This window comes from Argiope bruennichi, chromosome 3, assembly GCF_947563725.1.
Source record: "Argiope bruennichi chromosome 3, qqArgBrue1.1, whole genome shotgun sequence".
In the NCBI taxonomy this organism is placed as follows: domain Eukaryota; kingdom Metazoa; phylum Arthropoda; class Arachnida; order Araneae; family Araneidae; genus Argiope; species Argiope bruennichi.
This window is the reverse complement of record NC_079153.1, coordinates 33990131-34018012: the sequence shown is the minus strand read 5'-3', so window position 1 is coordinate 34018012 and position 27882 is coordinate 33990131. Positions and strand designations below refer to the sequence as shown.

The window sequence follows — 27882 nt, the reverse complement described above, 5'->3', positions numbered from 1 at the left end:
TTAATTTCAAATTTAAATTACTGAATCATATAAATCGTTATTTTGAAAGGAAAAAGATAAAATTTGAGGATTGTATGAGATACCCATCTTATCCTTCTTCCAAATTTTACTACTATTTTTTTTTTTCCATTTCTTTTTCGAAATGCAGCCAAAAGATCTTGATGCTTTTAAAGATTTGTTAAATAGCAGAAAATATCATTAGAAAGATATCTTTTGTATTTCATTATAATATAGAAATACTTTTTGTATTATAATTATATTAAATATTATTTTTTGCATCTTACAAAAACGTTACATTAAAAAAAATTTAAGATTTTGAAAAAAGTTAACTTAAATTGTTTAATTACTATATCTGAGGTATATTTGTGTCATATTTGGTAACGACCTTACAATTTGCTCTGCTAGCTGCTGACAAGAGCCCAAACATAATTTTTAGAGCTGAGATATTCAGGTATGATGTATTAACAGCATCATTTAAAATTATATATATATATATATATATATATATATATCCCCATGCCACCCTCTCTCGCGTTTCTAATAGTATGCTTTTTTGTTTTTCCAAAATTATTTTTATGTAAATTTAGATTTCAAACATAATTATTTATGGTAGATATATTTACAATTATCAATCTGAAATCTGTAACATTAATTGAATCACCATTCATCAGAGTGAATTGTAAAGTCTGATTTTTATAAACATAATAGAAATTATATGATTATAAAGTGCTCAGATTAGGATTAGAGGAGTGATGTGCAGTGAGGTTCCTTACAGTGCTTAGCATATTCTATGCTATTCTGGAAATATTAAAAAAAAAAAAAAAAAAAGCCTTTAATTCTTATGATAAATTTTTATTCATACATATATTTTTAGAAATATCTATCTATTATCTAGTATTTTTAAGGATTTTCTAGGATATACTTTAGATGAAGCACACTTAATTATTATCAGTTTCATTCAAATAAAGGAAATTGTGTTCTGCTGCTCGATGTTTGGTGGTTTATTTATATTTGATATAATTTTCACTGTTGCAAAGCTTTCACAAGCTTTGCTGTTAAAAGCAAAGGCTTGTTAAATTTTTGAACCTTTGAATTATATATTGTAGAATCTAAGGTTAATAACTAACATAACTAAAATTTTATAGTTTTAGAGAATACTAAATTATGAGTATGGTAATGATTAAACTTTAATTTCTCTTATTTTTACTACACAAGCTTTTTATTTTTATCAAATGAGTGTCTCTTTTTGTCTTTGAAAGTAAAATTTTGAATTTACATTTAAAAAAAATTGATGCATCAATCTGTATTATTAAAGAAAGTACTGCCATTTTTCATTTAACATCTAATAAAAAAAAATTGGAAAAGTAGGTTTTTATGTTTATAAAATTTCATCTATTATTTCATCTAAATGGGTATATTTGGGGCACACACACACACACACACACACACACACAAAAAAAAAAAATTAAAAAGTTGATTTTATTTTTATAAAAGTTCTAAAGTTTTTTTCAGTCTGAATAAATATTAAAATGATGTAGACTTTGTCTTTCTGAATTTGTTTGGTTTTTCATTTTACTTATTTACTATACAAGATTTAATTGCTTCAAGCTTGCGTTGTAATTATGTAAATTATGATAACATTTCAGAAGGTATAAAAGAAATCATCCAGAAATAGAATCAGCTCTGGAGAATACAAAAATACTCTTTTGGCTTGTGTATTGTTATAAGATTGAAATTAATTTATTGGTTCTATTTTTAGATGTGTTAAACTCCATTAAGTTTATTTTAAATATTTTTAGTCATTGTCCACAAGCCAAACATACAGCTGTTGCAGACACTCCTGAAATTAGAAGGCTTGCAGAAAATACTAAACTACAGAGTAATGTAAGTTTTTTTTTTTTTTTAATTAAACAAATAGTTATTATGTGCTTGTGTGCTTAAAAAAATTGATTATGAAACATTGTTTTATAGGTAAAATATCATGAAGATTTTGAAAAAGCAAAAGGAAAATTTACACAAGTTGCTGATGATCCTGAAACTCTTCGAATTCGCAATACCTCAAAAATTATAAGTAATGTCTCTTACCATGGTGAACTTGAACGAAAGAAGCAAATGGAGCAAAAGCGTCATCTGGTACTTGATAAGAATGGAGTGGCTGTACCAGTTAATGGTAAATGTGTAGTTTCCTGTTCCACCCATTTTTTAAATTAGTATTAAATATCTTTTTACTTATTAAACATTTTTAAACCAAAAGAAATTTTTTCCTCCACATGTATACAATGATATATATATATCTTCTAGAAGTTAATATGTGTATAAAATTATTTCTGTGTTACCTATGTATAAAAAAAAGATACCATAAAAGGCAATCCACTAGTTCACTGATATTGATGGTTGCTAAAACTTTAAGTATTTAATATATTTCGCATTTTATATAACTTACTTCATCAGCGAACTATTTCTAAATTTCAGTACCATGTTATTAATATTTTAAATATAAATATTTTATAGATTTGTCTTATAATACAATAAATATATCATTTGTTTTCTTGAAATTTGCTTTGCCAGTCATGATCATGTTAAGGACTGAAGTTTAATTTCATTATTTTGAATTTTCATATATTATTTAGTTACTCTTGAGGATAATTGGAATAGCAAAAATTAAATTGAGGGGTTGGGGAATGCAACTTTAAGTGATTTTTATCAACAACTTTGATGTTCTTCCAGAACTCTTATATTTTTGTATTATCACTTCTGATATGTTTAATATTCCGTTTGAATTCTAACATATCTTTATAGTCTTGTTGAAAAATATGCGGAAAGTATTTTTTGAAAATTAATTAAAAATACAAAAGAAAAATGAAATGGCAAGATAAGGAGAAAAACCAATATCATGGGAAACTTTCTTTTCTTCCAATTTTAAGACAATATAAAAATCATTTTTGTGCAGTTATCTGTTTGGGAATTATTGCAGAAAAGCACCAAAATTTTGCTCAATTTTTAATTAGAATTTAAGAAGAAAAATGGCATCGGTATGCACATTCCCACTATCAGAAATATATATGTGCCAAGTTTGGTAGTTCTGGTCAAATGGTCTAGCCTAGAGAGTGCCAACAAACGCATATGTATCTTTATTATAAATAAGGATATCGTAAGGTATTGGATATCTAAGATAAATGGAAAGTGTTGTAGTAATGGCTTATTAATTGATTAATCTTTATTGGTTCTTATTTTTATATGATGCATAAATATATATTTTCATGAATATTGCTAATAAAAACCAACTGAAATTTATTTACGGCTCACTTTGTCAGTTATTGTATTTGTTTTATTTGTAGGTGGTGGTGAAATTAGTAGGAGTCCAGAATTGAATGAATATATTCCGCCACAGCCGGGTATTTAAAAATTTCTTTCATTAAGAATTAAATTTAATTATGATTCTTAAGATGAATAGTAAATGCAAATTGTTTCAATTTTTACTCAGAATAATTTTGATTTTATTATTTATTAATAAATTTAAACATATTATTTAGTAATCTGATAATAAATTATATAATAACCAAAATGACTTATTAATAAATGATTTTTTATATGTATATAAATAAACTGATTCAGTTAATAATTGATTAACTTGCTTGTTTTGCAATGTTCTATTGTGCTTGTTTTCGAAATACTCCATTATGCTTGCTCTTACTTTTTCTAAATGAGTCAATTTTTCCTTGCTGTGTGATGTTTTTATTGTTTATGTGCCTTGTAGTGACTTTTCTAATTTCTATAAGTGATTTTTCTTGCTCTAACTCATTTTGCTTTGGTATTGGGATGCATTTCTTGTTAACTGTGTGTTGTGTTAATGTGTGTGGTCTAACTCACTCTAGCATCCCAGCCTTTACCTCCTCACTCCCCACCTGGTCGGATTGCTGATTATGTTCCACAAACTGCCCCAGAACATAAAGATTCGCCATATTCTGCCAAACTTACTTCTACTGTCATCTATACCTCTCAGGAAGGTCCAGGTATCTGACTGTGTTTCTTCATAAGAAAATTTTTTCCCTTTCTTTCATTATTTTGTCACAAGTTCATGTTGTATTGAACTTATTAGTTTATCGAAAGAGTTTCCTTATTGTAAAAGAAGGTACTCTTACCTTTTTCTGTTACCTGTAATTTATACAGATGTGCTAATTATTCAACTGAGGCTTTTATTTTGATATATTAATTAGTTTTTAAAAATAAATTATTCATGTTTTGTTTATTTAAAAATCTTGTTTAGTTAACAAAAAAATATGTAGTTTAAAATATTATATGCCTCTTTTTTAAAATGCAGGTTGTGAATGTTTTAAAGTATAAATTTTTAGCTTTTTGTGAAGTTTTAAAGTGTTTAAATATGCTGGCAAAGACCACATATGCCTTGCAGTATTTAGGATTATTAGGCAGTGATCTGAGAATGATTTTCACTGCTCTTCTTTATTTTAATATTTGAAAAGCTATTAATAATAATGTTTTTTATATTAAAAAATTGAATTTTCTGATACTTCTGGAATTTTTTAATGTCACTCCTGATGAAAGTGTGATTTGGGTAATAATCTTTACTTCTTATTTCAAAACTGTAGTAACAGATTTTGATTAAATACCTTTTAATGTAAACTACAAGTATCTCATGTTAGCACATTTGTATAAATCTGAATACAGATAGAGAAAGCATTACCATATAGTGTTTAAGTAATCAGTCCTTGCATGGATTTATAATTTTGCAACTGCATGTTTCCTGTAGAATGTTGATTGTGCTTTAAACCTTTGTTTGTGTACGTAAGTTTGTAGTTAATCAAGAATATATATTAATTTCAATGACCCTTTTATAATTACTTTACTTGCTATTACACTCAATGTTGATATTATTATGTATATTTTAAGTAAATAGAGCAGTAAATTCTAAATTTTGTATAAAATCTCTTATTCAGGTATTCTGGTTCTTATGTATTTTTTTTCTCAAAATTATTTTATTATTGATTAGAAATGTTTAATTGTAATTACCATAGATCTGTTTTATTATTTAAAAATTTTATGAATTCTTATACTTTCTTAAATATTTTTATTTTATCAAAGTTGTTATAAGTGATTATTTCTAGGATTTTTAAGATTTCTATTTAGTCTTTAATATTTTATTATGTGTTAATACAAGTATTTTGTTGGAAATATAAGAAAACTGAACAGCAATCAATCTCTTTAGCTTAGAGTTGTAGAAACTACACCAGAATGACATATTATCAAGTCTTGTTTTAAAATGTGATAAACTGCCCACTTTAACTAAAAAAAATGTTATCAGACTTATTTGATTAAACTTCAAAACCATTTAATTATGTACATTGATACTGAAATTAAATAGCATTTACTACATTAACTCTTAAAAAATATTGAATTATATATATATAGAATAGTAATGTAAAATCCTATTTGTAGATTAGTTTATTACAAAATTTGGAAGTAACATTTGTATTTACCTTTTGTATTAAATTTTTTTCTTTATCTTTCTTTTTTTACGGTTAATCAGTTACAATGAACTACATTGAAATATTATATTAATTGTGACTGTTGTTGTATTTGATATGAATTTTAATAATACATTTTTTTTCCCACTGCTGTCTTGAAGACATATAAAAAAATGCATATTTAAAAGACAGTAAAATGATTTTATTATTGTTCTGTCTTTGCCAGTTAAAGTATCGTCATTTATTCATGCTATAAAATTCAATATAATCTTTTTAAAAAGTGTTCTTCTTTGTAAATCTTTGGTCATTTAATTGCCATTTTCACATAATTAGGAATTTCTGTCAACTTGTAAACACTTTATATTGTTATTTAACATTGAAAGTAATTGAGAATTATAACAAGAAGGAATGGATTAGCTAATGACTTTTTGAAGAAATTTCATTATTTAAGCAAAAATATGTGTCATTAAATATATATTTAATATTGATGTCTGCATTCACCAGTTTTGAAGTTTATTTTAAAATGTTAGATAGATTTGTTGATCTCATATGCAATAATTTTCTTTGACTGCTGTTTTTTTTCTTCATTTTTGTTAAGTGTCATAAATTTGTTTTAAGTAATATTTCTGAAAATTGTTATTAAAATCTTGGTTTTTGTAAATTTATTCATTTAAGATTGCCAAAAATAATTTAATATGGAGGCCTAAAGAATCTATATTAAAATGTATGCTCAAAAGTCGATAAGAGATATAAATATTTAGCAATTCCATGACCTGATTTCCAGATAAAGATGCAAATAAATACCTGTTACTAGCTTAAATTGAAATTTTAATTAGTTTTGGCATGATTTTTAAGCATGTTTTATTTATTTTTGTTGATTATAAGCTTATTGCTTGCTAATTCTTTATTTCATTAGTTAAATTTTTTAATATTTTTGCATGAAAATTATTTTTATTTTTGCTTATTATTTCTTAGTTTATTTTATTTTTTTTGGCACTACTTTTTGTTTAGTTCAACAACCATCTCGTAAAATTGGTTCAATCGCAGATTATGATCCTTTGAATGAAAATTATGGTTCTTTGGCAACAGGTTATCGAACTGGAATGCCACCACCACAACAAGATGTTTCAAATATGTACAGAGGTGGGTACATTGTGACAACTTGCATAAAACTGTAAATGGGTCTTGCACATTCTTGGGTTTAGTTTTCTCAGATTCAGAGAAGGTCTTATTTCCAAATTTATCTAATATTGTAAAAAAATAAAGGATAATAATTGAAGTAAAAAAAAGCTGTCTAAATTATATATGACTAATAATTTTCTCTTTGCAATTCATCCAGAAAATTAAAAATGAACTTATGTTTTCTTTTTTTTTTAATGCTCACCATATAACAGTAGCAGCGCAAAAATGTAAGTATTTGAATAACTGATCCTTCCATAAATCATAATGATGGTTTGTGGGAGGATTCAGTTAGTAAATTTATATTTTTTCTGTATCTAAGCATGATTAATTTCCTTAGGAACAAAAATGCTTGCTTATCTGATGCTGTTTTTTTCTCATGCACCTTTTATTTTCAAAGATGTTTCTTTCTTGTTGGAACAGTTTTAAAATATTTCAAAAGTAATTCCTTTAATCTGAAATAAAATTTCTTTAATATGCAATTTTTCTATAATTATTTTACATTCCTTTTTCTTATTACCCATGAACACAAATTTCCATTGTCCTTTCACATAATTTTAATTTATAGACTTACATAACAGAAATTCATTTACTGTTGAGTAAAATATTGTTTTCAAATCATGCCTTTACTCAAACAAGGGAGCTTCATTATGTTATTATCTGCGTAAGTAGTAATATTTTGTTGTGTATTATTTTAATAAATTAAAGAATGAAAATTGACAAAATATCTTGAATTTAGGGATTTAAAATTTAGTTTATTTACTATGAAACATCTCATGATGATCATAATTTGTTGCAAAATCTTGTTTGTAATGTGAAACTCATATAAGAACTTCATTTTTTCTTTATCTGTGAGTCAAAATTTGGTGAAAAGGACATTCTACTACAACTACTATTACATTGTACATTATTCTTTAATGAATTTTAATACTCTTAGCTGTTACCTATAAGATGATGTATGTTATTTTATAGACAGTCTTACATATAGGCATATAGATATGAATATGAATTCTGCAGGCTTTTTATAGCTAGAGGATGACTCTTTTCAACAAATGAAGCAATAATTTCCCATGTTTTCAGCATCTTCTCATTACATTTCTCTGCTGAGGGTTTACTTTTTCCCGCTGTAGCCAAAACTCATTCACAATTTATTGCTTGGGGCACAGAATTCTGCTCCACAATCTCTTCGGTAGCTTTGGATAGGTTCTTTCTTCATATAATTCATGTCATTGCTATCCAGTTCTAGGTCCATAATCATGGATAGAGACACAATCTTGTTGATTATGGTTTTACAGGTACCTGCACAAATTCCTCAAAGTCATGTTTAGTAATGCTATCCATTGAAAGTGTCTTCCATACAGAAATATGAATTCTTTTCAAACAAGTGCTCAATACAGAGTGATACCCACAATCGGGTCAATTCTGCATATGTTGCCATGATTCTCCCCATCATTCGTTTTGCAAAACATTGCTCACTCGCTAAGAGAGTCTCTTACATTTTGTTTTGGTTGTAAAAAGATGTGCTCATTGAGCAAACTTTAATTGTATTTTGCTATTCATTGTCTAATTTCAAAATGTCAAGTACTTTGAAGAAAAGTAGCATTTATGAGAAAGTTAATTTAAAATTTTCTATTATTAAAAAATACAGCCATATTGCCTTTAAGACTTCTATCAAATGACTATTGCATGCACTGATGGATCACACTAGTCATTTAACCTGTATTAATCATTATATTATTAAATGCTGTTGTTAATAAATTTCAGCATAGTAAATCTGAATGTATACCAGTTATTAATCAATAGTTTAAAAATGTCAATGAAGGAAATAAATTTAGTGCATCACGGTGGCTAATAATGGCCACCATTGTAGGAGTTTATTTTGGATGTCATTTATCAAGTTAATTTGCAGATGATAGAAATTGAAGAGTTTTATATTTTAATCATCTCTGTGAAGAGCAACAGGCTATTTTACCCAATTAAATGCAAAATTATTTGACTATTTTAATTGTTGTTAAATGCAAGAGTGGTTAAAATATGTTACTTTTATATTAAAAATATGTTACTTTATAAATTTGATAATGATGGAGGAATAGTTTCTTATAAGTGTATTTAAGCTATTGAGAAACCTTTTATTATTATTATTATTGATACAAAAACATGGTATTTTTTTAACTTTACATGTTTTGCTTTAATTACATTTTTTTATTCTAGCCCAAGAGCCAGTTCCTAGTGTTCCAAAAGCTACTGGAGTAAGTATTGTGCATGTAATTTTCTTAAGGCTGAATCATGTGCTTTGAATAAACAAAACTTTGAAAATAAATAAGATTTTCTCAAAGAATTTCATTTTTTTTCTATTATAAATATATCAATTATCAAATTAGCTTGCAAAAATGATTATGATTATTAATATTGCATGTCAATTAACATAATCAATACTGCATCATTTTTTGTGCAGAACAAACTTTTGAACTATTCTGCAGCTAAAAATATTTAGTATGTTTTGAAAGAAAGTATGATTACATTCATTGCTTTCCAGTCTTAACATGAATAAATAGTGGTATTCATATTTGAAATAAGGTTGTTGAATTTGATCTAATACATTTAGATGACAAAAATGTTATGTAAATCATTTTAATATTCTTTTTTTATCCAAATTCTAAGGATTTAAAAAAAAATTATTTCGTGAAAAAATTAGTTTAAATATCTTGTTAGTTCAGCTTGACAAAAAAGAATTTATAATCTTTGCTAATTGGGTCAGCTTCAAAGGAGTGTAATTATCAAATCAAGTTTTAATTTTTACATCATTAAAAATGTTGGTTCTAAAGATATATATGGTGACCTGGCACTGATATTCAAATTAATCTACCTTGCTTTTAGAAAATATTACCAAAGCTATTTCCTGATTAAAATATAAATAATTAAAAATCCTATTAATATAGTATGTAAAATGTTAACTTTGTCTAGGAAAACATTCTTCAAAAGATGATTGCATTTAAATCTTGAGTTGAAAGGACTGTCACTTTGATCCTTCAATAAATATTTGAGATTGACTTTTAATATCATTAAAATTGGTTCTTATTATTTTAATTTCAGAAGCTGGGGGGGGGGCATTATTGGAAACATTTATAAATAAACTTTCAAATATATAAGCTTAAAGTGGTGGTATTAGCAATCAATCCAACATTTGCTGTTTTGGTATGATACTAATACTCATAATCTTATTTTCAAAAACGATATTCCTGCTGATTTCATTGTTATTTCAATCAGTTTCCTAACAAAAATCCTAATGATAATTAGTCAGGGAAGTTTTCTTGTTGTTAATTGTGGCAGGAGTTGCTCTCACAATGTCTCTGCAAAACTGCTGTACACCCAAGTTTTTTCAGTGTTCATATATAGTCAGCAAAATGAACACTGAAAAAACTTATTTAGTATGTAATATTTTAGTACTGTATTTAGAATGTAATATTTAAATTCGGCGGCAGTTCTGAGCAATTAATTTTTAAGAGTTCTTAATTCTTCTGAAGTTGAATTGTGTGCTTTGTTTTATTGGAGAAAACTCCTTGAATCACTAAATTTTAACTTTGTACTGATTTGGTGTTGTACATAGTAACAAACTGAAATCATTTCTGCTGCAATGTTAACAAAGAGAGGAAAATGCCAAAATATGATTTCAAAGTTAAAAATCAGAGTGGCCGGCCAATAGGGAAACAGAATGATCAGGAAAAGCCAGGGAAATTTATTCTAAAATTGACTTTTTATTTTATCTGCATTTTTCTGGTCTTTTTTCATAAGTAGATTGAAACCATAACAAATTAAACAATTGAGCAACCATAGCAAATTAATCATTTACTAAAATAAAAAATGAGAGGCATCTGTGTTTCTGTTCACAAGGTGTTTACATTTAAATTAATAATTGCTTGAAATTTTGGCAGTGTTGAGAGTGTTAGTGCTGTATAAGTGCCATCAATTCTGAAGTATACACATCTAGTTTATGGTTTGATTCATCTTCTGCTATATTGATTTTGAAACAACTTACTTGTTCATTACTTGTCTTGCTATATGCAATATTGTACATATCTATCTTGTTTAAAAAGACTCTTTCATGATGATTTCTTGCAAAATTTACAATATTAACATAATAATCCAAAGATATAATTTGTTAATTCATCATTTTTAGATTGAATTATCATTCATGCTATTAGTCAAAACAATTTAAGAACAAAAAAAAAATTATATTAACATTCAGAATTGTAGTAAAGAAGAAAAGAATGAAAATTAATAACCATAATTAATTTCAGAATGTCAATTTGCAAAATATTTTATAATAATGTTATAGTTAATAAAAATAGCTTCACTTTTTATTTCTTTGGAAAATGCAACATAACTTAGGCCCAACTCACATTACTTTAACAATTTTCAACTGTAGGCCACTTTCTTAAATTTATAATTTCATACATGTTACAAGTACATATTTTCTCTGCATTTCTCATTTTCTCAACAAAAAAAGAATATATATATATATATATATATATATATATATATATATATATATATATAATATTTCTTATATGATTTGATGCATTCATCATTATAGAAGCTTGAGTCTGTCACCTTTTAACAATTTTACCTTTTGTAGGTGATATGCAAAGAATAATGTATGCAATTTCCAAATTTCTTTGTTATATCTTGTCTTTTTTTTTTTTTTTTTTTTTTTACTATCAGATGCATTTTCTACATTCCTTTTTTTTCCTTCATGTCCTTTTAATTCAAGACTTGTTTATTTATTATTAGTTCGGAAGACTCATTTTGCAGTTTATCCATGAATGCTATATTTCTTGTTTCCATTGGTAATTAAAATTCACTGTATTGTTATATTATTTAACACATTTGCTGGCACGTCGCAGATAATATATAATTGTACCAAGCCATCTATATTATTAGATGACACCTTCTCTGCTGCAGTTAAAAGATAGCAAAGAAGAATCTTCTAATTAGGCAGAAGGCCTGGATATCAGGCTTGTACCGTGGCAGTGAACGTGTTAATAAAATATAAATTCTACATCTTTCATCTCTTTGTTCGTAAAATCAATACCTGCCTGTGCTTATGCAACAGCACTTATTCCATTTGTGAGAATAGAGAGTATATTGAGCTGATAAAAATTTATGCAATCCATTCATTCCACATTTTAAAGATTTTTAATGCGAATAACTTTTTTATGCAATAATGAAAAATACAATGATAATAAATAAATTTTCATTTTTCCCTCTACAATACAAATGGGTTAAAGAACTCAATAAATGGATGAAAAGCTTCCAGCGAGGTAGTTTGTTTTCTGGGTATATTCTATATTGATTTAGTTAGAAGAAGTAGAACACTATTTTCCACATTCTGTTTAGAATGTAATGCGATACATAAGAGGAAGGAAATAAAGCAAAGTCATCCTGAAAATTTTAGGTACTTTCGATTTTTTTTTTTTTTTTTTAACCCTAGAATTAACAGAAAAAAGTCGAAGTCAAAATATAGAAATGCTGGCTACCCTGAAAATGTTTCTAATTTTTTTTTCACTAAGGAAAATAATTTCCCCCCCCCCCTTGAAATTTTAAAATAAATAGGGGGGGAGAGCTGAAGGATTAGCAAATAAATAGGGAAAAATAAAGGATAATTAATGATTAATAAAAATTAAGAAGTACTGTTATAAATTTTCCTAAATGCAAAAATAGGATCCTTGCTAGTTTATTTTAACCTATGCTTTAGTGACCCTCTCCTCTTCAACGTGTTATCTTAATTTTTATAAACAAGAATAAGGACAATAAGAAATATAATTAAGAAAATTTATTATAAAATTCTGAATTAATTGACCAAAATGCATCACTGTACAATAAAATATAAGTTGAAGCCCTTTCATAAGTAAAGCATGAGGCAACATTGTAATTTTAAAAAAATAATAATGTATAGAATTGTAAACAGAAGATTCTTTGTAGGTGACATCTTATCCTCTATTATTGCAATGTCTACCATTTTTTACAAATAGTAACACATTAGGAATGGTTATTGGAATCACAAGGACTACATATTTGTTTTTATATGGATATTTTAATTTCATTTCTGTTAAGATATTTTTAGAAAACTCATTGAATGAATAAATAGGGAAAAAATACTAAATGCCTGACCTTTATATTTCTAGCACACTTTCAAAGCCATGTATGATTACGTTGCACAGGATTCTGATGAAGTAAGCTTTTTGGATGGAGACTTGATTATTAATTGCAATCCTATCGACGACGGTTGGATGACAGGGACAGTGCAGAGAACCGGACAAACTGGAATGTTGCCTGCCAATTATGTTGAGAGAGTAAATTGATAACTTGTGTTGTGCTTTATGTGTTATTTGAATGATTTGTGACAAGTTTTAAAACAAATACTTAGAAAAAGAAAGAAAAAAAATTGGCTCATACGTGCTCAATGATGGAGGAAAAACTATGCTGACTTTTGAAATTTATCTCAATTTGTTTGTTTTTTTACTTGTAGATCTATGAAAAAGAAACATTAAAAAAAGATATATAACAGTCAAAGTAGACTAAACTCCCAGAATCTCAAGACTTTGTACTAATCTATATATTGTAATGTATAATGCCAATTGATAGTAACTAATTTTTCAGTTTTCCATTCCTCAAAATGGTGCATGGGAACTTCTTAATGCAATAACAGTTATACATATAGAATGATTGCATAAGTATGTAAAATCCACTAAGGTGCTCATGTACTGAAATTAACTTAAAATTCTGCACTTTATAATTAAGTTTGCTAAATATAATTTTTTCCAGTTGTGTGCTTTTGAAAAATCTTGTGAATGAAGTGATAGGTTTGTGTACTATTTGTCTTGCTTTGCATTTCGAGTTATACTTAAACATAACTGTTTTCCAGCAGTCATGAACTTGCCTTTGTGTTTTTTATGTACTGGGGTTACTATTTTCTATTTTACTTATGTTTTTCTTACTTTTTCAGATGAGTTTATTGAGCCAAAATGATACATTCTGAGCTTTTTTTTTAAAATAAAAACGTTTGTAAAGATAAGCAATTTTTAGGGAGCCATATTTGTAATGGTTTCAGAACTGCCAATGTTTGTTTGTTTAAGGCAGGAAGAAATTTGATTCCTTTTTATATATGTGTATAAATATATATAAATATCTTTATATAGTTGTTATAACAAATTCTTTTGTAAGTAATGCTTTAATTGATGTTGGTGTGATTTTACAATGAAACGAGAGACTTGTCTTTGCTGACAGTTCTGCACCAATCAGATTTTATTTTTTTCCTCTGTATTGTTTTTGTCTGTAATTACTTATGCTTTGTGTTTTTCGTAAAATACAATCTTTGTTACTTTTTATGAATTGCTTTAAGCATTTATTGCTTTATTTTAATGTCTGTTTGTTTAATGTGTTATGTAGTACAATCTCTTCCTGTACTTCAGGCTGTCAAAAACCCTTCAAATAAAATGCTTCCTCAATCATATTGTGTGTGATTTTATTATATACTAGTTGCTTTTGGAGTCCATCATGATCAATGGTTGTTAAAAATTTCATTTAAATATTTTATGTTTGTCTAAATAGCTTCCTCAACAAAATATTTTCAAATTTAAATAGATATATAACACATTTTGTTTTAGATGCATTACATTGTTTTGTTCATTATGCTCTAATTTTGCTTTTTTCTTATTCTCTATCTATATTATTATATATATACGAATATATCTCAATAAAGAGCAGTAGTGTTTAAAAATGGCTGCACTTAGAAAACTTTCATTATTGCTTAGTTTTAATGTCAAACTTTATTATCAAACTTTTTTATTAAAAGGATAAAAACATGCTTTATACTGAAGCTTGCACATTATGGAAAAATAAGCGGAATCTTCATATTTTAGTCATTAACAATGAAAAAGAAGATATAATGCTAGTAGCAGCAATGAAGATGGTTTGAATTTCATTTCAACAATAAAATATATTGTTTAATTTAAAAAAAAAAAACAGAAAAGGAAATTATAAGGCAACAAATTTGATATCTTTAAAAAGATCATTTGAATTTTAAAATGATATAAAATTTACTTTTAGAAGCTATTGCAGAGAGACACCAAAAGCTTGCTTAGTTTCTAATTAATTAAAAGTGTTTTTAAAAATTTCCAAAAAAAATCATCCTGTTGTACATTCCCACTTTCTAAAGTATGTATGTTTACTAATCTAATCTAAGTCGAACAGTCTAGCCTGCAGAATGCCAGCACATACTTTTATTATTAATAAATATTAGATTATGGTTTCATGTTTGGTTTAAGGTGAATAATTATGTGAATTTGTCATAGTGGAAAAAATGTTCCACTCACTATATTTTCCTTTGGAGTCTTTTCAAAGTGTCTTATTTCAAAAGAGATGCAAAACAATTTTTTAAAAAAACACTGAACTTTTCTTTAACAAATTATCAGAACAGTTATTTGTTGTTCATTGTGTGAAATCTTAATTTTAAAATGAGCACAGTTTGTTCAAGTTTATATTTCTTCATTTAAGAAACATGAAACTGAGATTATAAAATACATGTTCATTTTCATTCAGTAATCTGAGACATCAATTTTTTTCTAGTTGTTTATTTAGTAACAATATTAAAGATATGGGGGGGGGCATTTCAACATCTGCAAACATTTATCTTTATTAATCTGCAGAATAAACAAAGATATTCCCTTTATGTAAAATTTATGTCTTGCTGTAAGACATTATAACAAGTCTATTTTTGACCTGACATCCACTATAAAATTACTTTCTATTTTTCAACTTTTTGAATATTTAGAGGCAAAAAGAGCAAATATTTAAAGCATCAGATATATGACTTTAAAATATTGTTATCGCATGCTTTATGCGCTTGATATTTTCTTTTAAAATTAGTCTGAAAAATGTGAAATTATTAAACAAATATTTACACTAATTATTTGCCCCCCCCTTTAAATTACACATTTTTTTTTTTAAATATCTGCAATAGTACTAATCAGTGCCCCCCCCCCTTAAAATTGAGCAGGGTGAATACTTCCTTGAAAATTGTCTTCTCTCAGTTATTTTATCTTGTGAGATTGTGAATATATGTCTTTCATGATTGAAAACATCCTGACGAAGTTGAATTTTCTAAATTAGCAATTCTGTAGTGTCGTGAATGTAATGAGATATAGTACATCATTTCTTTCCATTTATTACTGGAATAAAGCTCTTAGCTAGTTGAAAATGAATGGTATAATTGTTCATTTTAAATTTATTTTTAGCTATATGTTTGGTTGGCATATTTCTCTCTTAGCCAAATAGATAGTTGCTGGCCATCTTTTAATGACATGCTACAAAAGTTTACACAATATTTTTCTGTAGAGTTGTCTTTAAAAACTCAAAAATTTCATTTAATTTTTAATTTAAATCACAAAGAAATTTGGTTTAAGATGCACATTTTTACCCTCCAAATGTTGTATGTATCAAGTTTGGTAGCTCCAAGTCAAACGATCTATCCAGTAGACCACCTTTATCTTTATTATTTGTAGAAATTTGCAGTTAACTGAAAAACTATTGTTTGTGTCAAAATGTCTGACCGATCGTACTGAAACGTCTTGCTGGTAAAGATGAATATAAAAACAATAGTTTTTAGAGTCAGTGGCTTAGCTACTATAGGGAAGAGGAATAGATACTCCAGTGACAAAACAATGTATTTGCCACATTTTAAAGCCAAATACGATGATGGGGGGGGATATGTTCGGATGTTATTAATGCATCTTAAACCACTCCAAATAAGATCTTGGCAATTATTTTATGATATACGCAAAAGAAAAATCATTTTGTAAAATACCACTAAAATCATAAATGTGATTGTAATTTGAAAATATATATGCTTAACACATAAAAAAAATTGAATTATTTTTAAATTGTTATTTTTTAATCTATTGTAGTTTAAAAAGTTAGAAATTATCAAAGATCATTTTTGACTGTGAATTATTGAAAAGCTTTCTGCTTGATATGATTTCAAATCTATAATTATCTTTTTTTTCGGTCTGCAAAATTAAGATGTCTAAAAAAATGTGTTTAAAATTGCCTCTTTTTTTGTACCTTCGGTGTTGATTAAAAATATTTGCCAATGAAAATATGTTTTATGTAATGAGATTTCATTTAATTATATTTAAAGAAAGCATAACAAAATTATACCTAGAACAGAGAAATAAATGTAAGCATATGAAAAGATGTGGTCACGTTGTTACTTATCATTATACAATACACATACACACACACAACATATATATATATATATATATATATATATATATATGTAATGATATTTTAAACTCTTAATTTCAATTTAATTAATTTCCAAAATTTTATCTTAATTTAGCCCCTAGTAACTTCATTCTAAAATATTCTCTTATATCGTGATCCAATTCCACTTTCTCTACTTAATTAATTCAAGAGAAGCTTTATAAAATTGCTTAATCAGCTAAACACTAATACTTTCACACGCTCGGCGTGAAGGGGTAAAAAAATGTCCAGTAAGCACATTCTTTCTTAAAAGATCCCTGTGTTTCCCTTACATGTGATTGACATGCGTCAGAAATCCCTATCAGAATCTTATTAATATATTAGCACTAAGAAGAAATATTTTCCCTATCAAAATCTAAGGTTATATAAGGCGAATGATAATTCTTTTCACCCTTCTTCCCTACTTCTGCTTTTGCAACGCGTTGTGGCGGACGTGCGATGTCCACGCCTTCTTGTAAAAATCAAGCTTGCCTGCGGGAGAGAATAAATCGAACTTTAAAAATTACTAAGTCTCTTCACTGCTGGTCGCACCTGCATTCTGCTTAATATAAAATAATGCTTACATATTAAAGAGCCGACAGGATTCCGATAATTGTTACATATATGTATGTATGCATGTTTCATACACAAACATTTTCTGTATGTATTCAGAGAAAGCACTATGGCTGAAATCAAATGCAGTGAAATATGAATCAGATTGTGTCACCTTTATTCTAATAATATGCATTATTGTGCAATCGCAGTATCATCATTCGTCGGTAGGCACATTCGGCTGAATATCGATTATAAAATCAGGTAATGAGTATCCATAAGTATATGATGCATATTTAAAATCCTCGTCTTTTGATTTCTAGAATAAATTTATGATTCCGTTACGGCAGTTTTTAAACTGATTTTTTTGAATTTCGGAAAGTGTGAAAATGGACTGTTTCATTGAGCCACTTTCAGGACTAAGCAATGATCATGATATTATAAATTATAACTATCTAGACACGTATTTTCGTTAAGAGGTGTTTGATTTTGTGAGAAAAATTCAAATGTTTGAAAATTGTTAATGTTGCTTTTGCCAAGTAACTATCAGTAATAAATAAGCTTACCAAAACCATTTTTGTCTACTTAATACCATTACGACTCTGCTTTACTGCCTTTCCCTTCATTGTAAAATGGTCTACACACACGTTGCTTTCAGCATGATACTTGATATTTGCACAGTATGTACGGAACCCCAATGTTTTTCCATTAATTTCCTTCAATCAAAATGTTATAGCAAATTGAGCAATGAAGTAATCCTACGATCCAGGCTAGGACGGACTTTATTTTTATGCCACTCCCACTGATATTCGAATCTTTATATTGTAATAATCTCTTTCTAACTGTGAATGTATTGCACATTGTAATCTAGTTAAAAAATGATGGAAAATAATTCTGCTATTCTTCAATTTCAGAAATCAAATAAATTGTACTGGCTTTAGTATTTTGTTCGCTTTGATATCACTAAATAAATTCCAAAAACAGCTTAACATAGCCGCGATTCACGCTTGATTTTCGAACCATCTATATAGTTAGATTCATCTTTCTTTTCTAACTTTTAACTGTAGTAGAGAAACAATAATATAATTAGATAGATAGTTCGGTACATTTGCTAGTGATATGAACGGTAGGTGAGTCAAGTAGCGTCAACATGTTATCGTCAATTTCAAGGGAACTCGCAGATTCCTTACAATAAGTGAATGAAATTCTTATTTAATCAACTATAACTCAGTTGCTTTACTATAAAATATGTTGTAGATCAATCAATTACGCCATCAATTCACAAAAAGGCTCCCCTGAGTTTAATTTTGACATCCATGTTTACATAACGTCATAAGCCCTGTTTAGACTCTTGAATTTGCATTTTTTTACCATCCTGATTGAACATTGATGCCTTGCTCTGATGATCGACACATCGTATTGCAATCCAAACGATGCACAACTTGTCGTAACCAAAAAAAATTACAAGCAATTTTGTTCAGCCTTGATTTACAGAATCAAAATTTGAATGTAATACTAACTGAAAAAGTACTGAAACTCTTACGCTTTTCACCTCTCATATCAATACTTCTACATTTAAAAATGTAAAATATGTGCAAAAATATTTTTCTTAGAGGAAATGGCTTTGGGACATTTCTGGAAAGCCTCCGTTATGTCACTGTGATGATTTACTACAATACGATTACCAGATTAATGACTTTTAATAGATATGGAAATTTGAAAAGGGATTTGTCTTATATAAATTTAAAACTCAGATCTTCGAATTCCTATTAGCAGAAAATGTCCAACAACAATGTTGCAATGTTAGTCAATATTCGGAATGTCTGACGACATTGTGGAAATATCATACAATATCTTGAACTAATAGGGATGTGAAACAGCGTTGTTTGTCAATTAAATCAAAATGCTTATTCAATTTGTATTACATTTAAATTTTGATGTTGTAAATCAAGACAAACAAAATATTCTGAACTAAACTACTATTCAAGGATAATGCAATGTGCATAGGCCATGGTAGGCTGGACATTGTTTAGATTGCAGTACGGCATATGGATCATTAGCTGGGATCTACATGCAATAAGGTAAAAAAGAATAAAAAATGTCATAAATGATGATGTGGGTCGCGAATAATGAGTTAATTCGTAAGGTAATTTTTGCTAAGCTAGATTAGGAAAGCACTGACATCACTGAAATGCTTACGTCTCTTCCTTTTAACTTAAAAGAACGAGTGCAGTTCCAGATTATTTTGCATCTCTCCAGTAGATTACAAAAATAATGTATCATTTATCGCGTTTGAATAAATTACGATAGTAATTATATAGTATCTTATGCTGAATAAAATATTAGCTCAGCTTTTAGGAATATGTTTTACAAGTACTTGCATTAATTTGTGATATTTTCAATTAAATTTATTCTGGTTCAATTTATATATTCACTTACGTTCACAGTTTTATATGAGAAAATATATTTTTGGTGACAAATTAAACTACCAATTATTACGATTATTTACAGTATGATACGTCTGAACAAAGTCTCTGAACAATTATTTTAAAAAATAAAATATTGCTTATTTCAAAAGCTTTGTATTAGAGTGACCTGTTGCTGTTATAATATTATCTTTACCCTTTAATCTTTCTTTATACTCTTTTTTGCTCTTTGGGAATCTTTTATGCTTTTAAAAATTGGCTTTAACTTTAAAAAAATGCACAGAAAAGCTGACATCGACTGATTTCGCTGATATTTTGAGATTTTCGCTAGCATCAAATAAATTCGTTGAAACAGATTTTTATGATTCTGCATTAGTAAGGTCTCTTCTTTCTTTCTTTAAAAAAAAAAAATGATGCTTTCTTATTTTATGAATTTAATTGATATTAATAAATATGTGTCCTCTTTTAAATGAACATGTTTAATTACGTAAAAAAAAATTAGCATTTTTTATTTCTATTGAAGTTTAAAATGAGTCCTTTTTCAATAAACAATCAAAATAATTTTTTAATTCATTGATGCTTTCAAGAAACTTTATTGGATTGTTAAAATTTTTTTATTATAAAATTCATTTTAAAATTTAAAATGTTAGTATATTAAATGTTAGTATAGTATATATATATATATACTATAATTTAAATTTAAAATGTTAGTATAGTATATATATATATATATATATATATATATATATATATATATATATTTAAGAACAAACTAGTTACATACAACAAAAATATTTTCTTGATGTAATTTTAATTCATTGCTCACATATTTAACTGACAATAATATATAAATTTATGTAATAATTCTGAAAATGAAACTGTTTAGTTGCGCATGTTTGCAGTGGGGATATATGCGAAAATATTATTAAAATAATATTTATTTTACAATTAATATATTATTTCATACAGTTGTTAAATGATTTAAATATTAAAATTATCAATTTCGTATATTTTGAAGAGTGGATATAAGATATCGTCGGTCACATTCCAACTTCCAATTTTATGAAATGCACCCCATTTCAATTCTGATTCGAGATTTTACAGTAGTACAGAAGATATTAAATTCTTTTATTTGTCTAATTTGCAAATGAAACGAAACTGTTTTCACTTGAATGTCCCTCACAAACAGCGTTAAGGTAAGGCTGCTTAACAAAATGATGAAAAATCATTTTAAATCAATAGAAGAGTCGGATTCTTCTTAAGTTATTACAAGACCTAGTGGTCCGATTTCCACAAGAAATCTCAATAAATGTGTATCTGATAATCGTAATGTAACTTAAAATTTCTATATAATTTGAAAAATTCAAGGAACGAAATAAGCAAGTGTTTAATTGCTCACTAAAAGGATTCTACTACAGCGAAAATTCCCGCTTCTATGAAACTTTATTCAAAGATATCTATTTAATATTCTTATTAAAAAAAAGATTATGCTATATGGACCGAGATACCAATTGATTAATTTGTTCACATAATTTTATCAAGCGTAAGAACGAAAAGACGTTAGTGGGAACTAGTGTTTCATTTAAAAAGGACACGAAGACTTTACAGGTGTAAAATTACTATTTCATGACGAAAGAGGAATAAAATTCAGTCGTTCTAGCCACAAAATTCATATTTTGATTTATTTTATGTCTTTCTATAGTAAAATACAATAAAATACATAATTTTATAAAAAACTATTTAAAACCATTTTAATTTCATCAAAGAAATGGACGCAAAAAATAAATATTTTGTATTTGTAAAAATATGAAATCAAATATTTCCGATGATATAGGTCATAAATTATCAAAAAATTTTTCTCTTAATATCATCAGCTGATCTTATAAAAACTTTTTTTATTCTATTTCTCTCTACTTTCGTTTTTCTTTTTATATCAACTCGTCGTCTGCTGCTCTACTCGCTAGAGCGCGCAGTATAATGAGTCTTGTCAAAATGGTGACTCGGGTGAAATGGAAGGTAGTTGATGTGTTGCTATTAATAAATTTATCATTATTATTTTTATTTGTCCAAGGTTATAAGCATCCAAAAATTTGTTCTCATAAGCACCCTCAACCACACGAGGTAAGTTATTTTTATTTATTGATGGTTTTTCCGGTTTTCAAAAGCACGTTGTTTACATTGCATCGAATACATTCTCCACACTGAAGATCTCCAATCTGTCAGTGCTGTAAACAAAACCAAGAAGCGCGTTCGAAAGCGTTGTGAATTTTTCTTATGTTAAAGTGTCTGAATCTTCGTGATTAAACCTTGAGTATATTGATTTCAGATGTAGCGACATGTTTTGTAATAATATTAGTTATAAAAAATTAAACTTTTCAATAAATGTGTGTTTACATTAAAAAAAAAACAAACTTTTTTCTCCAATATAAAAAATTATGGAACTGTTATAAATATTTTCTTACTAAGTATTCATTTTAAAAATTAAATGATTCAATCAGGAAATTTAATTATTTGTTGCATATATAAAAACTAAAGTTAAGAATAGTTATTTTTAATTTTATTATTGTTTTGAGCATTAAATTTTAATAAATGGTAAATATTTTTAATTGAATAAATAAATATATAATTTGTTCTTTTTTTAAATGCTAGAATTTTTAGGAATTTAATTTTTAAAAAAGTGTTAATTGTGACTATGAAATAGATCAGCAAATAGTATATTTTTTATATTGTATAATAGTACAAATTTTTAACACTGCAATTTTTAACAGGTAAATATATTTATAAAAGATTTACTAGCTCATATTATAATATTTATATTGGTGTGTCATTGCTATTTAATTTATTAAAACAAATTGGAAGTACAATGATTTAAAAGAAAGGTCCCCCCCCCTTTGTTACTGCTGATTTATAAATGTTTATGTGTATTCAAATGCTTTTTTTCATCTCTCGTATTTTGTTGTAACTGTTTTTCAACTATCTTTTAGGAGTTTAGCCTTTTAAAAACTTTTTTAGGAGTTAATTGTAAGTATGAAGTAGATAAATAATTAATATATATTTTTCATAATGTATAATGGTACAGACTTCTGACACTCTACAATTTTTAGCATATAAACAAGATTTTCTTGTTCATATTGTAATATTTAAATTGGTGTACAGATAATAATTAATTTATTTGAACAAACTGAAATTTATTTATTAGTCTTAGAGAACAAAGATTTGAAAGAAAGTATATTTTTTCAGTTGCTACTTTTAAATTAATTTAAAAATCGAATTTTTATATGTATCGAAAAATTTTTTTTCCATCGCTCGTACAACTGTTTTTCGACTGTCTTAGTGTATAGTATTTGATAACTGTTGTAGCTCAGTATTTAAAAGTTAATAGGTAGTGCTCAAATCAAAATGATATCGCATTAAAAACACACATAATACAGAATATTAAAATTTAGTTTAGGATTTGTTGATGTTATCATGAACTGTTTCTTAATTTATTTTAAAAATTGAAAATGAGTTGTGAGATACTATAACTAAAATTAGATTCATGTGCGAGAAAAACAATTGGCCACTATCAAATAAAACAAATTCAGCTTTGTACACTAATTTGTTTCATGATTGCTTTTTTTTTTTAAAAAAAAACTTTGAATATTGAACATTAATCCAAATATATCTATTTGAAGCACATTTCTTTTTGTCTTTGATTATCTGTAAAATAATAAATAAAAATAAAATAAAATATAGATATAAATTTTATTTCTCGAGAGTTTAAATTGTATCTTTGTAATAATTTTAAATTTTAAACTATTATGTAATAGTTTTAAAAAACCTGTTATTTTGTAATTTCTTTAAAAATTAACCCTATGTTACTTGATTCTGCATATATTCTTTATATAATATTATTCTTTATATAATATCATTCTTTATACATATTAAAATACAGAAGTTTAATAAGAAAACTTTTAGCTTAAAAATTATGTTTTATTTGTTTTAATCTCTTTTAATTTTCATTGTGTTGATTTGGCATAATGAATTTTCATTCTAATTGGTATTGTTTTGTTTCCCCCCTTTTATTGGTATAATGAGTAATTGGGAGTAATTGGAGAATGAGTAATTGGAATAGAAAAGTAAATTGCTATTTAAAATTAATAATTCTTATCATTTTTAGTATTCTAATTACTCTTTTAAAAAAGTTGAATTGATGATATAGTTTTACAAATTATTAGATCATTTTTTGTTGTTCTTAATATAAACTAATAGATAATATGAAAGGTTGTATATTATTTTGAAATTTATGTTAAAAGTTAGTTTAATTGCGTCTCATAATTGTAAACAAAAACTGCATTGGAGTTAAAGGAGAAATGTTTGATTGTATTTGTTATTATTTTGTGTAACAAAGAGCATAGATGATTGTTCATGATGAAATATGTGGTATTGTGTTTTTGGTTTTAATGTATGAAATTTGCGATTTTTTTTTGAAGTCTTAGGAGAATTAGATCTCATTTTTATTACATATTATGGAATATCTTTATATAATCAACCTGATTAAAATGCAACAATTGTTGCTCATTGTATATACACACAGTGTAACAATTTTCTAGATATGAAGCATAATGCAACTGTAACCAGTAACTAAGCAAACATGCTTGGATCTGTTTTTATCTTATGAAAAAGTTTAATAGTATGTCTAGAAAATGATTTTTGTAAATATTCTTGCAGTTTAATTGCATTGTAACGTTTAATTAAAGTGAAAAAATTTTGGGAATTAAAACCACAGTTTCAGTATTCTCTAATATACAGATAGGGAAATATCTGCAATATTTCATTTTTATCAAATATCCCCCCCCCCACACACCGTTCCAAATTTTTGTTAAATGTATAATTCATTTTTATTTGAAATGTATACATTTTTTTAAAATTATGGGTAATGCGTTTAGAAAAGGATAGGACATAGATAAGTTTTTGGTTTTAATTAATAACTAATATTTTTAAAATTAAATTAAAATGGATCAATTTAAAAATTAATAAAAATTTGTTTAAAGCATATTTTGTATGATATTGTAGTTTCAAGGCATTATGTACAAGGAATCGCTGACGAAAGCAATTTTACAGAGCTTTCTGTTGCATTAATTAAATAAAAAAGGTGGAATGGGATCAGGAAATAAGAAGATATTTTAGAATGAAGTTAATATGTGGTGAATTGAGTTAAAAATTAGGATATTAATTAAGTTTAAATTAGATTTTAAAATATCGTTACACACACACACACACACACACACACACACACACACACACACTCACACGTATATATATAAAGCAGAGTGTCTATATGGGGATATTCTGTATACATTTTTTTTTTTTTTTTGGCCAATCTGAATGACATTTGACATATCAGCCTTTATTTTGAAAGGGGAGCAAGTCTTTTTTTGAAAAAAATGGAGATAATGGTAGTTATAGATAAAACTTGTTATGATCTTTTTATGCGTAAACAATTTAAAGTAAAAAAAAAAAAAAAATCAGATTTTAGTGTTTTGGAGATGGAAGTTTTAGCTCTTAAAAGTATTGAAAATCTGTTTATTTTGAAAATGATGCAAGTCCATCTTAGATTGAAATTATTTTTGACCGAATATATTACGGCAAAATTTAGCCCCGGTTGCTGTATGGTGAAGCAAATGTGGCTGTTTGATATCATGTCTGAAATCTAGGGTGTTTTGCTTGAAGTTGAACTGTCTACTTACGAATCTGTTATGAAGTGCTATTGTTATATTAGACATAACTTCAAAATTGCTTCAGAGAAGGATCCTTCTGTAAGTGAAATATGTGACACTTTAGTTCGCGAAATAGAATAAGTAAGGTCAAAAGCTTCCATTCCCGTTATATCTAGGAAAAGAATTTTACAAATGATAAAAGCTTATGCTAAATACAGAAATTTAATAAAGTCTAAAAGCAGAAAAGGTTAAAATAAGTTTGATTCCAACCTCAGAAAATTTAGAGAAAAAGCTAAACGTTTATTTGATATTGCTGCCTGTAAATGTGTAAACTTTAATACTTGCATTTGCATAAAAGAAAACAAAGTACCAGTTATGGAACAAGAGTTTCTAAACGCTCAACGTTCTAACAGGAAAATTGTTATAGGCAATATTGATATTGCTACCACAAGCACTTTGCGGAAGAAAAAGTAAACAACTACAGAGAATAGTTAATTTTAATCAAGAACGGGCAAAAAATGCTAGTGTGCCAGAAATGTTTATTGACAGCTGAAGAACAACAATGTTCTTTAAGAGAGCACACACAAGAAGAGACAGACCAACTAGATCCATCAAATAGACAAGAAGAGATAAAACTACCAGACCCTTCGAAACTGAACGAAGAGAAAAGCACTCAAATGCGTATTAAAGTGCCATCTGTAGCTTCCATTGCTGACCTTATCGGAATATCAGATAGAGCTGATGCAGCTATAGCCAGTGCTGCGTTACAGGATTTGGGTGTAATCACAAAAGAAGACAAAACCTATGTAATAGACAGAATGAAAATTAGAAGAGCAAGATTAACAAATCGAAGAATTCTCAGATAACCGAAAATAGAGGATTGTTTTTGATGATAGAAAAATACATAACAATTGTTCAAGAAAAAAGAGGTAGTAAGTTATATAAAAAAGTTATTTTAGAAGTGCACGTTTCACTAACAGAGGAACCAAACTCAAAGTTTTTAGACCATGCAACACCTAAATCTGGCACCAGAAAAGACATAGAAGACAGTATACTGGAATTTCTTAGAGAGAGAACACAAGCAACTTTTGAATTTACTGCTGTAGGGTGTGAGGAACCGTTCTAAACACTGGGTATAAGAATGGTGTGATTTCTTTGACGGAAAAGGAAATAGGAAGAGCTTAACAATAGTTAATCTGTTTGTTCCATTGTAATGAGCTACCATTGCGATATTTTTTTTTGTCATTGAAATGGTAAAACGAAAGGACCCAATGAGTTTAAAGGCGAAATAGGTCAGCAGCTAGAAAACTGTGCTGGTCTTTCTGTGGTTAACTTCTTGTTAATTGAAAATAACTTTCCTCTTCTGGAAGACAAAAATGATTTAAGTGCAGATCAGAAATATTTATTGGATATGTGTATCGCTGTATCAAGTGGAAATTGCTCCCTAGATTTATCTTTAAGAAACCCTGGAAAACTTGCTCACTCTAGGTAGTTGACATTAGCCAATCGCTTGCTTCGATTGTATGTGGCAACTAAAAATCTTAAGACTCTGGCTGAGTATATTGTGAAAGTGTATGTGGCTATGTGGTTTAATATGAAATTAAAACCATCATGTACGTATGGTTCCAAACATCTGTTTAATCTCATATTCACGCTATCTCTCTGACGATTTCAAGAACGTTATAGACCCAATTATTCAAAGAAATGGGTACTTTGATGCTCCAGAAAATATACTTTTATCCATTTTAAGTGATGAACGTAAAATTCAAAGAGAACTTGGTTTACAACGTGTTGTTTTAAAAGCAAGAACAGAAAGTAGAAACATATTTAGGAAGTTCAGAGTTCCAAAGATAAATTTCGATGCAAAGGATTACATGGACATGATCTCATGGTCTAAAAAAGGCGTAACTGAACCCCCCCCCCTTGTTAAAACATGTTTCCAGTGACTCTCTCAAAGACATTATACTGAAGGCATCTGAAGTTGAACCAAATAATATAGTGGACTCGGTTATCGACTTTCTCCGGCTTCCTGTTACCCGCAAGCTGTGGAGTTGCAAAATTGGTGACCGAATCGGACCAAAATGTCTGTGGTTAAGTCGCAAGAGAAGGATACATAAGAGCAAAAATTGACTCACGTGTGAATATGCTAAAATTTAATACAAAAAAAAAACAGTTTAAATGTGACAATGAAGTAGAAGAAAAGATTTTGAACTGTAGCATTTGTAATCATTAAGAATA

At 27.3% G+C, this 27882-nt stretch overlaps 2 protein-coding genes across 5 annotated transcripts in view; both read left to right on the top strand.

Annotated features, from left to right (window-relative positions):
- Positions 1–14173, top strand: part of LOC129963076 (LIM and SH3 domain protein Lasp-like) — a 31285-nt gene extending 17112 nt beyond the window's left edge. Inside the window, exons 3-9 of one of the 4 annotated variants that reach the window (XM_056077110.1) lie at positions 1800–1884; positions 1972–2170; positions 3339–3395; positions 3876–4013; positions 6878–6892; positions 8874–8911; positions 12848–14173. In XM_056077110.1, coding sequence (XP_055933085.1) covers positions 1800–1884; positions 1972–2170; positions 3339–3395; positions 3876–4013; positions 6878–6892; positions 8874–8911; positions 12848–13024 — 709 coding nt within the window. In that variant the 3' untranslated portion in view covers positions 13025–14173. Of the gene's footprint in view, positions 1–1799; positions 1885–1971; positions 2171–3338; positions 3396–3875; positions 4014–6494; positions 6627–6877; positions 6893–8873; positions 8912–12847 lie in introns of all 4 variants that reach the window. The other 3 variants (XM_056077109.1, XM_056077111.1, XM_056077112.1) reach the window with 3 other exon arrangements.
- Positions 14174–21887: 7714 nt separating this feature from the next.
- LOC129963050 (leishmanolysin-like peptidase) overlaps positions 21888–27882 on the top strand; it is a 299490-nt gene continuing 293495 nt past the window's right edge. Inside the window, exon 1 of the mRNA XM_056077072.1 lies at positions 21888–22066. Coding sequence (XP_055933047.1) covers positions 21923–22066 — 144 coding nt within the window. The 5' untranslated portion in view covers positions 21888–21922. The remainder of the gene's footprint in view (positions 22067–27882) is intronic.